General features: G+C 40.5%; 1 protein-coding gene across 2 annotated transcripts in view; it reads right to left on the reverse strand.

The window, feature by feature from the left end:
• USP10 (ubiquitin specific peptidase 10) overlaps nucleotides 1-12457 on the reverse strand; it is a 62968-nt gene that overhangs the window by 17484 nt on the left and 33027 nt on the right. For both annotated transcript variants that reach the window (XM_019747122.3, XM_074314495.2), the window contains one exon: nucleotides 8648-9691. In XM_019747122.3, the coding sequence (XP_019602681.2) occupies nucleotides 8648-9691 (1044 nt within the window). The remainder of the gene's footprint in view (nucleotides 1-8647; nucleotides 9692-12457) is intronic.

Here is a 12457-nt window from a genome sequence, read left to right on the forward strand (position 1 = left end):
GAGCATATATTTGACATTAGCCTCCATCCATTCAATCATCACTCAAACAAAAGAAGTCTTTCTTTTCTAAAACACTGTTGGACTTGGCAGGTCCAGGCCTTAAGCATTAAACAAAGGAATTAATTTGCAAAATTCTAACGTTAACACACACACACTCACTCCCCTCCCTCCTGTGAGAGTAAATGCCCTCTTTGCTCTAATTGAGGTAGCACGAGGAATAATTTTCCCATTTATAAAAACATTACAGGCTCAAGAGAACCCCCTGGAATCTGGTCAATTAGACTAAGTTTGCAAAACTCCTCTCATCTCTCTCTCTTTCCAGGGTACAGTACCGGGCCTTCGATGAGTAACAGATCAGTTACAGAACTGAACCAGAAGCCTCCGCGTGATAACCCAGAACAGACAGTACCAGCCATGCGGCAGATTCTATGCTAAGAGCTTTATCTGTATTACTCATACTCATCCTAATGTTATCAAAGAGACACCAGTATCATTCCCATTTTACAGATGAGAAAACTGAGGGCCAGAGGGGTTAGGTAACTGGTGTGAGTCACGTAACAGCTGACATGTGAACCTGGGTCTATCTGACTCCAGAGGCTGGGCTGTTTCTTCTCAGTAGATAATGGGCTCCACTTCAAAAATCCTTTTACTCTAAGGTTTCAGATACTAACTTATCCCCACAGGCTTAAGATCTTCTACTTACAATGGATTTTTGCATCTGTATTTGAGTCGTATTATCACAACAGTCCATAATTTCCAATGTGTGCCACACAATGGCAATTATTTAATATAATTATTCTACAAAGAAAAACCCCCAATTTTCAAATAAGCATCAATCCCAAATGAACACTCCAGCATGATACCTGTGAATCTTTGCCATAGTATTTTTATGTGTAAAAACAATTGAGTTTTTATGTAACTGTAAGACTCAAAATCAACTGCCTTCCTAACACAGGGACCTGCATGAAATGACATGCTGCCATTGGCAGAGCCCTGCCTGGGCACCAGCTCCTGGAGGCACAGAGACGACAGAGAGGTGGCCCTACTGCAGGAGTTTGCAGACAGTACAGGGGCAGCACAGGGCAGGCAAAGCTGAAGGGGCGGGGGGGCAGTGGAGGGGATGCTCAGCCCAATCCAAGGACCAGAGAAAGCCTGAGACGGCCCGGGGCCACTGATGACAAATGGCAGCGGACACCAGAAGGACGTCTCCCGATGGGGTAACGGTGCCTTCCACCCAAAGAAATCCAACAGGATGAGTGGGTTATTTTTCGCTCTGTGCAGTGGCGAGATAATGAGTTTACTACCTTTTGGAGGTGCTGATCAGAGGTACGCAGATGACACCAGTAAATAGTACAGTTATACCCACAGACCAGCAAGGTATCTATACTTAACGTACACACAGGTCCCTGCAGCTCGGGGCCAGAACTGTGCATTCTGACAACACACACGGCAAGAAAAGCCCTGGGTAGTAAGAAGAGGAACCTAAGCAGCACCATAGCTAAATGACAGGCCAAGGAGAACCTGTTAACAGGGATCCCGAAGGACAGGGCACTTTGAATTAGCAGTGGCGGCAAAAGCAGGGTGTAGGGCCGGCCTCAGGGGCACGGGAGGCAAAGTCTTCTGGGGTGAGGGGCTGGATGAAGGTCTACAGGGGAGGTAGGGAGGAGCTTGATGACGTTAATTCCTGTTCAATACGGACACCAGGGGGAAATGGAAAGAAAATGGCCAGGGACAGGCACACTGATCTAAAACTTCCCTTCCATATCAACTGTTTTTAATAGACCGCCCCCCAAAAAAAAACGTTTATAGTCAAAAGTACTTTAAGTATCTTGTTAAACAAGTTCTAAAAATTGTTTATGACAAGGCTAACTCCATTCTCAAAAGCGGACGCAGGTGCAACATCAAGAACAGCTCTAAGCTCCACAGAAAAAAATGCATCCCCTCTTATGTTCTTAACCAAGCGACATGCCCAGAATAATCTGCACAGCCGGAGAATGAAACACTCAAACCCTATGGAATCAAGAGAATAAACCCAACTTAAAACTGGCTATTAGCTGGCTTCTTTCCAACATTCAGCTGGGAAACAGCATGTATTCCTTGGATGGAAGCCGTTAGTTTCTACACCAACCCTTCCCTTGAATTGATGCCAGCTTCTGCTGGCATTACTGCAGGTTGGCGTATTTTAAGGAGCAGGCAGGTAAAAAAGCAGTTTCACTGTTGATCTTCCACAATATTAAGTTCACGTCTCTTAGCATCACCTAGTGGTTTGTTCAATAACTGCAAGTAACATTCCAGGCAGACATGTAGCTACAAAATTAAAAACTCTTGAAACATAACGTAGAACAAAAGGACACTTAGTATATTTTATTAGCAAATATACAAAACTAGCTTCTTTTCAATTCTTTAACATTCTTTGAAAGAGCCTTCTGGTACAATCTTCATAAATGTAGATCAGTAAGTCTTTACAGACTTAGGAAATACAGAGACACTGAACAATGTCGTTTCATTAATGGTTATGCTGTTCTTCTACATTTTTCTCTACAGTTACAAGTCTTCCAGAAGCTAAAATACAGTATCATTCTGTTGTTGGTATCTTCCAACGATCCTAAACACTATACTACTCTCAAAGTACGGTTGACTGACGACTGGAAACTCCTCCCTGAAGACATCTCCTAGTTGCACACTCTCTCCGGTTGTCTCTCTCCATGGCAAGACACTGTGACTATCTACCTTGTATTAGTGGTGTGCAGCTCCTGCCCTGGACCAGAAGCTCCTTACAGACGACAGCCTCACACTGCCAAGCGCTCAGCTGCGTGTTCCCGTCCAGGGTAACAGGTCAGCACGGTACCTTGTCCCCAGCCTAACTCTGCCATCCCTACTGGCTACATCAAGTCTCCTCGTCCCCTCCTTCTTCCATACCCCTCTGCGAATGAGGACTTCTCTGTTTCTACTAGTAAGAGTTGCCATCGGTGCCTTTTCTATCTTATTCCTGGGCCAATCATTACTCACTGACCTAGATAGCGGATGGAATACTGTAAGTACAGATTAGCCAGTAATGTGGGATAAGAACTAAACATCAGGAGACTAAAGTTGTTCGTTATGGTACATGACTCCAGTCCAGTTTGTTAGAAACCCACTGGACTTTAAAGGTCATTCTATCACATAGTTCAGAAAGCCTCCAGGCACACCCTGTGGATAAGCAGACAGGGCGAGAATCCAGGAAGACGAACCAGACACGGGTTGCCGCCCTGGCTCCGCCACTTCTTTCATTTTGCACCGTGGCACAGATGATTTCACTCCTCACCTGTCAGAGACTGCACCATGAACGGCTATGGGGAGGCTACGTGATAGTGTAACACACGTATGGAAAACACCTAGCAGCTCATTACAGATGCTCCATAATCATTAGAAAATAAAGAGCTAATATTAATTTATGGAAGTTTTGGAGAACCAGCAATATTCAGTACTCCAACAAGAAATAAGTTATCTTAAAATGAAGTTTTGAACATTCTGTGTATATTAATAGAGTTCCATTTTAAAAGGAAAGAAAAAATTTAGCTAAGATTAAATATCTTATTGTCTAGGATTTTCTTAAAACCAAATGTCCAAGCAATTTAAAGTTTCATTTCTGTAACATTGTACATTGAGCCTTTTTCCCACTGAATACAATTTCAATAACCAACTGAGCCAGACATTAACTCCTGATACTGTTTGTAAAATGTGCTTCTCTTCTCCCTCCTATGGAAATAACACAGGTTCAAAGACTATTCTAATTCCTGTAAATAGTCACCTATCACTATTATTGAATCCTATTAAAATGAATGAATCCTATTGTTCTAATTCAAAAGTCAATTATTCGTGACTCACAGACAAGCCAGTATGAATACTGCTTTTAATTTTTTCACATAACTCTTGGCTCTACTTAATAAAGTTCATTTTATAAAAACACCATTTACATTACTACTTTATTTCTGGCCTAAAAATCCAATAAATACTACAATTATGGGGGTGAAAAGAATCAAAACTGGGAAGGGCCGCCAAATAGAAGAGAAGGCAAGGTATTCCCGGAGGTTGAAACTTGAAATCTGACATGTGGTCCAAAGTCAGGATTGTTGCTTATCCATTTTACCTTCTTTTAGGGCAAATAACCAGAAGTTGACTGTAACAAACTTTTCCCCCAGAAGGCTTCTTTTCAATTTATCGGTGTCGGTGTAATTTTACCACTCAGATCCATTTAGATAGCAACTTTAGGAAGAAGGCCTCCCCAATCCACCTGTCTCACAGGAGTTGCTGAGTCTCCCCAAAATAGTGTTAATGGAATGGTACCAAATGCCAGAATGATTCCGTATCACATAAAAGATGCAAAATTAAAAGCAATGTCTGCACTTTTGTAACAGCTCAAACACTAAATGGCTGAATCAAAGTTCACCTTTATGAAAGCTGCTGACATACAGAAAAACTGAGTGTTTAATATCCTTTTTTGTATTTCAAGACATACAGAGTAGTTCCCATGCTGCCACAAATCATTCAAATGAAATGATTTATAAACTTAATGGCAATATTGTAAACTAATATTGTAAATTTAAGTGAACATAAGCTATAATTATTCTTATACACATTTTACGCATCAGATTTTGTTTTCCTAAAATTAGGATTTAGATTTAAAATCCATGAAAATGCAACACACAGAAATTTCATTGATTCTTAAGGCTCAAAAACTGCCAACAACTGACATTCTGATATGTTGACCTGCTTTTCTGTCATCTTCCTAACTATCCAGAACATTCTCCAAGTGTTTTCCTTTTCCTCATTACATCACTTTGGAAAAACATACACTATCTTGGTTACCTAATCAGGTGGCACAACCAAAATAGACCACTATCCACTGACTATCAACTTATGTTTTATAAGTGGAAGGGTCTTCGTTTAGTTCTATGAATTAGAAACATATAAATACCAGCAAGGACAGATACATATCAAATCAGACATGGACTGAACTTTGAACTCACAAGCACGGATTCCTGCAAAGAAGTGCCACAGACTTCTTTTTAGTTTAGGGCATGCTACATCATTGCTACTTTGGAGGATTTGAAGAAAAAATGCGAAATATTTGAGAAATCATTTCCCAAGGAGGGAGACATATGATTCATAAACCACCAAATCAAAGATCAATCATAGGCTATATTTTTGTCACATTTCAAATAAATACGGACACAGGAATTCATTTTCCTGGGCAGATCCAACTTGTAAGGATTTTGTTGCTCAGTCCAGCAACAATTTTTAGGTGCATAAAGCCACTGTGCAAAATTATATATTAAACAGGTTTTGACTAAAATTCTTAAAAAATGACATTACTGGATCCTTCAATTTCCTCACAGAACAGAATTTTTTTAGAGCTGTCAAAAACCTCAGTTTCCCTAGCTCATTTTCACTGGAATTTTAACTCATTTTATTTGGGCATTTGGCCTAGTCTTTCTCCTCTGCCATTCACTTACATCCTTTAAAACAAAACACACTGGGTTCACTTCAGCAGCACCTATACTAAAACAAAATACACTGATGCACAACTTTAAAAGCAAAACACAAAATAGCTCTGTTTGTGATCTGAAAGCAGTTGATGCAATTTAGGCTCGGGTACAACAAATATTCCTTATTAAAAACCCAGGAAAAGTTAAATGTCCATTAAAAGGACATGCTGAATTTCAAATACCACATGTAGAGCAACTCTCCATTAATGAACACGTGGAGGGAACAACAGTATAACAACAGTATAGACAATCCCTACGTTACTAGTATTTGTCATACTTACTCTTGAATATGGGTCAGTCTCATGTTTCGCACCCATTAAAAAAAAAAAAAAGCTAAAATTTTCATGTTTCTTTTTCTTGTCTCCTGGCTTAGGTATTCCTACTGAAAAATGGCAAATACCCCCTCTCAGACTGACATAAACCACTCACTGAAACACAAAAGTCTTTCCAAGCTGCTGCAGACCTATTGTTTAGGTTCAGACTTCCTGCGGGGTTGGAGAAGGCATTTAGTGTTTCAGTTTAAGAGCTCTTCCCTTCCATCTCCTTCTTAAATAGAGTTTACAGTTATGAAGAAACGGTTAATGGAAAAAATGCTGACAAATAATTTACACTGTGAAGATGGTCCTGCCACCAAGAAGTTGAAAGCAGAACTCATTAAAGTACTGGATAAACAATTTACAAGGAATCAAGAGTTGGTTGTATTTCACTTCAAAATGATTCTTATTTTTTGTTTACAGTTGATTTGCCTCCCTAATTTGTATCTCACTTGTGGTTATACAAAAATTAGCTGGCATTTATAAAGCAGAGACTTAATGACAGGGCAGGGCAAATGATCCAGAAATGTGAGCATCCAAAATAAATGAACCTGGGATCAAAAATTGGCTGTGGATATTGACATTACTCTAAGAACTCAAAAAACAATTGATAATGTCTGAACTGTTCCCTTCTCCCTGTTTCCCCAAAGTTAGTATGTATAAATGATAAACAAAACTTACTCTCAGTAGAACTAGTCAGATACTAATGCAGGTCAAATACTATGATAACCAACATCAATAGATCTTTTAATGAAGCTAGAATTTCACAGTTAAATGCTGCTTAAACAAGTGGGCCTACCCTGAAAAGCATGTCCACTAAGGGGAAGTTTGTGGTAGTGCATCTATCTGACTTATAACAAATTTAATATGTTTTTATCATTTTATAAAGTAAATCTCTAAGATGGAGAATATGACAAAGAAAAAAATTCCAAACAATACCACTTTACCTCAGCTAGATAGGATTCCAAGTGTTATTCAGTAACTATTAGCACTGCATTATTTTACAGAATACTGAAAACTGTTAGCAACCACATTCTATATTTTTAAGGCTCAACAAACAGGCTCAAAAGAATGAAGTATTTTCAAAGGAACTAAACTTTTGCTCAGATAATTAAAAAATTTTTGTAACTGGCCTAATCAAAACAGAATTAAGAAAAAACACGGGCTGGGGGAGGGGGCGGGCGTAGGGAGGCACACTGTGTCAATTCAAGAATAATTACTTGGATTGTACAATGCTCTCTACTAATACCAGTAACTAAGAACCCCTACTTTTACAGTATTTTACAAAGCACGTTAATATTAGATTTTAACAAGTTAATTAGATTTGAACAGATATAGAACATAGCAAACTATGTATCAAATCACATTTAAGGTCATATGACTAGAATGCTTTAAAACATTTAAAATGAAGATTTTCTTTCTTATTGTAAATAAAGATTGAGAAAATTTCCCAAGAACGAGTTTTCCTTTGTGAAGTAATTTTTAGGAACAAAAATATAATTACAATGCCTTCATGAATTTTAACTTAGAATGTACAATTTTAAAAAGCATCCCACCATGCACTTCTCCTTATAAGTTAAAAAATAAACTTTAAACTTAATGATCTATACAAAGACATACACTGTCTTACCCTGACTGTAACAGCACTCCCATGCAATGAACACATTCTAAGTTATAAAGAAATCACCTGGCTTTTAAAAATACATACGAAGCGCAAAATGATGATTGGCTTATCAGTTATCTTCTCAAGAGAACTCCAGATACCAAGAATATTCAAAATAATGTATTTCGTATAAGGGATAAAATGCTCACTTTAAAAAAAAAAAGGTGTTGTTTGCTGCCATCTAAAGAATGTTTTATATCTGATGGAATTCTAACCATTCATAAAAGGGTAAGCATTTCGCCGCTTGCTGCTACTGCATTCATCCTCATCCTGATAATGCTGTCAGGTGTTCCAAAATGTTCAATCAGAAAATATCACATAATGCCTAAGTGAGACAGCCTGTTTTATGTAACTCAGCTAATGAGGGAAGAATCTGAAGAGTGGGCTGCTCAACTTCTTGGTATGATGACACCTGAAGAAATAGCTCTGGCTTCTCAGATACATATAAACAGATGCTCCCCTGTATTTCTGACTTCCTATTTTAACTTAAAAAACAACCGCAAATTTTGTAGCTTTGCATTTTTATCGTGCATTGGTTCTAGTTTTGAGCCTTAGCACTTCAAAATCAAATGTTTATTTTGGGCCAAACTGTTCCAGTTTTTCTTTTTCCGTGTCAAGAGCTAACGTTGGTGTGCTAAAACTGAGTAAAATCCATTTACTCAATCCAAAACAGACATTAAGAAGAAAAACCCAAACTGCTTTCTTGTATCTTAAGATAAAAAAGTAACAGTGCAAAGTGAGTCCCAACCAGGGAGGCCCGTACCAACGGTGTACAACAGCCGTAACAGACAGGACAAGTCCATTATACAGTCACAATGGAGCAGAATTACTGGATCAAAAGGCAAGAAGTGGAAATGTGGTTTGTCAATAGAAAAGGACTGGTAACAGACATAGACTTTTCACTTAACATAAAGGTATAAAAACCCCCTCCCATTTTGCTTTTATATTACTTTACTTTTTGATAATATTGAAGGCACAGGCATTCTTCCAAAATTTCTATTAAAGCACAGGTAATTTACTATTGCTCTGGGTAACAATCTATCATCACAGTTTATAAGCCCAGACTGTCTCAAACTTCTCACTCAACAGGCGATGAGATCTGTTCCCATCTTCACTTTCGACCTGTATCTTTTGAACTATACCTGCGATCTTTATGGCTACAGGATCCTCTGAAACTGGAACAAGCCCTTCCTTGACTTCAGCCTGCTTTTCAGAGACCAGGGGAGATGTGGCAGGAGGGGAATACTTAGTTTCCACAGAAGCCAAGGGCGAGGAGGAAGAGGGCTTAGAATCATGGAAAAGACTGGCCCATGACTTAGCGGGCTGGCTGATGGAAGCGGCGCCCGCCACAGAGGCCAGGGCGTCGGCAGGAGGGGAAGCGCTCTCCGCTTTAGCTGGGTCCAAGTCCGGGCTTTCCACAGTGTACAACTCCACCCCGTTGGCAGCTGAGCCCTCACCCGAGGTTTCAAGTATTTGTCCGTTAGCAACGCCAAGGTTTTCAGTAGTATCAGTCCCAACGTAAGGCTGAGCTACAGCTGTCCTCAACAGGCTGTCCCTGCCAGCCTCTGCGGGGAGGCAGGACTGTTCCAAGTCAGGCCCCTGGCAGCCCTCAGGCTGCCCTGCAGTCCTGGCAGTGCTGTCCAGGGCTCCAGGGAAAGAACCGCCGTGAGCAGCGTCACTGACGAAGTCCGCCGCGTCCTGAGGGCTGCTACAAGTCCTGGGGGTCCCCAGTGGGGGCCCCTCCCCCCCCAACTCTGCATCCTCTGTGCCCACACTGTTCAGGACTGCCGGGTTAGCATGGCCATTGACCAGGGCTTCCGTGGAAATAGAGCCCTCGCTGCCATCTTTCAAGTAACTATAATATCCAGGTGGACGTTTTTTCTTCTTTTTACGCTCCCTTTGTCCAAGACCACCCGAGACACCGTCATTCTCCAGAACTTCTGCCTCAGCGTTGGAACTGCCATCCAGAGCAAGGGCAGAGCCTGGATACTGGCAGTCAATGGAGCTGTAGTTCGCTTCTTTATCTATGTCATCGGGGGTCTTTTTGGAAGTTGTGCAACTAAGAATAAATTCAGGGGCCTGAGGATTCAATGTGCTTGAAATACTGTAGTTGGGAGTTCTCTGCAAAGTGTCATTGGGTTCAATTACTTCATTAACACCAAATTCAATTCTTTGATATTCCTGTCCTGTTTAGAAAGAAAATGACCAGTAAATATCCTGTTAGTTAAGAACACAGCTACACAAACTATAAAAGTATCAATAATTATTTTTTTAAAACTGAAACCTTACAGTCTCCTAATTAATAATGCTATGACATTTTATTTGTGTTGAATAAAGAGTTGGCTGAGAACAAATAACTATAAAACTGTATTTAATTTGGAGATATAAAAAAACAGAAGTCTGTATCTTCGACTCTCAGGATAGCCAAGGGAGGGAGACTTTACTGGCTTACTTTATGCCTGACAGTAGGGTATAAGTTTTTTTAGACAATTAAAAAAAAAAATCACACGACAACCAACTTAGGGACTTAAAATTGTTGCTATATTCGTGGCTTCTCAGTTAGTGTAACTGAATAATTCAAAAGTATATAAACTACACCAAGAACTGATCTTCTGTATAAAAGTACACTTCAGAAGCACGCGTTTGACTTATCCATTTCCTGACCTCGACGACAACAGTCACTGAAGTCTGAAAACAGCCTTGCATGAACGCATGTAATTGTCCAGTAAATGAATTCCTACAAGATTAACTCCATGGGTGGTGACGGTACTTCCAAATATACCAAAAACTTCACGACCACGAAGTTTTAAAAATCTCCACGGAACCCTTCAATACTTCCTCTCCCAATTGACAACAATCTACATATCCCATTTATTCAAAGAAGTACGTTTTTTCAGAGTTCACATCTCGGAAATTAGATTGAGTTTTAGAATCATTGTCTTTCAACAGACACTAAGCATCAATATCATCCTATACCTGATAAAATAGTTATAAATTTTGAAGTTAGGGAAAAAACAGGAACACACACCGTATAATTCATTGTTAATGCATAACTGAAGATTTCACCAAGTCTAGCATAAGAGGCCAACTTTTTTCCAAGGCATGTGTTTCATGGAAAAATAAAATATCATTACACCAAAAGAACTGGTTCTGTCACAGAGAACTGAATATATTTTACCTTGGAAGTCTTTCTATAGAAGGAAAAAAAACAGCCCCAAAGAGAGGCCAGTTATGTGCAAGTCAGTGATGGGCAGAAGCCTAGTCTCCTAATTCTTCATTTGTTTTGATAAAACACACCTGGAGTTAGAGGGGGAGACACCTGTACAACAACAAAAAAGTTTCTGAAAAATGAATACTGACAATAATTACACCTAACAGCAAGTTTTATATAAAGTCACAAATATGACAATTTGAATCCTCTGGCCACCAAGCACTGATTTTTTGTTTCCTTATTTTGAAAAGAATCACCAAAGAGAAGTTAATTTCTCTATTATTATACATAAAGATACACTGTCTGCTTTGCTTCCGGGCATCACCTATTCCATGATGTTTCGAGGGTGCGACGCTGCTGCATGGATTCAAGTGGAAGTCCCTGAAGAAGTGAAGAACACTCCGCACAGGGAGGCTGCCCTCTGGAGACGGTGGTGCACATTGTGAACTCACATTAAAAATTAGTACGGGCGGCCGGATGGCTCAGTGGGTTACAGCACGAGCTCTGGGCAATAGGGTTGCTGGTTCGATTCCCACATGGGCCAGTGAGGTGCGCCCTCCACAACTAGATTGAAGACCATGAGCTGCTGCTGAGCTTCCGGAGGGGCGGCCGGATGGCTCAGTTGGTTAGAGCGCAAGCTCTCAACAAGGTTGTTGGTTCAATATCCACATGGGATGGTGGGCTGTGCCCCCTGCAACTAAAGATTGAAAACAGTGACTGAACTTGGAGCTGAGCTGTGCCCTCCACAACTAGATTGAAGGACCACGACTTGGAGGTGATGGGGAAACACAGTGTTCCCCAATATTCCCCAATAAAATTAAAAGAACAACAACAACAAAAAATCCTAATGGTTGAACTCACCCCCTTAAAAAAAAACACCTAATGGTTGAACTTCCTCCCTTAAAAAAAAAAATTAGTATGAGTTATGTCTTGCAGCTTGTGCAATATTTTTGAGTGCAAGATTTTGATTATTTCCAGTAGACACAGTGCCTTCCACATCTCAGTTCTTAATCTTATCATATCATAAAACCTTCTAGAACGTGATGTGACATTAATGGAACCATTACAATATGCTGTGGCTATTATCAAAACATTTACCCAGTACAGCGTCTGATCATATCACTGGAAGGCAGATTCCTACCCCAAACAGTTCCTTTTCTTGGCCAGGAACACTCGTCGTGGACACACGTGTGCATCACGCACTATGGCAGAGAGGTCAGGACAAAGCCCCATCTGTCAGGCTGGAAGGAAGGTGGAAGGAAGTCCTACAAACTCATGCTTTAAATAACCCAATCAATATGTTGGGTACATGGGAACTCAACGCTCATGCCAGAGAGGCAGTGGGCTGGTTAGAGGTAGGAAAACCAGCTCAAATAAAACAATGACAGCCTCACACAGCGTTTCTCCAAGTCTGCTCAGAGCAGCCCTGGCAGTACAATGGCCCCAGAGGCCCCTGGAGTCTGAAATGTTCAGAGGCACCCAGGGGCTTCTCGTGCCCACGACCTAGGGAACTACAGCTCAAGTGGCTTCCTCCGCTGGTTTCTCCAATTAACTCTCAGCAAGTCAATTCAACGCTACATGTAAAGTGCTTATTGGGGGCGGGAAGGATGGGTACTGAGAGCAGTAAGGCAAAGTCTCTGCCTCAGGGAGTTCCATTTACCAGGGAGACAAACACATTGGACTGAAAACGGCAAGGGAGAGAAAGATAAGGCCTCAACAGCTTTGTAAAAAGAAGTTTCGG

Source organism: Rhinolophus sinicus, chromosome 8, assembly GCF_057876585.1.
Source record: "Rhinolophus sinicus isolate RSI-liver-muscle chromosome 8, RSI-T2T, whole genome shotgun sequence".
Classification (NCBI taxonomy): domain Eukaryota; kingdom Metazoa; phylum Chordata; class Mammalia; order Chiroptera; family Rhinolophidae; genus Rhinolophus; species Rhinolophus sinicus.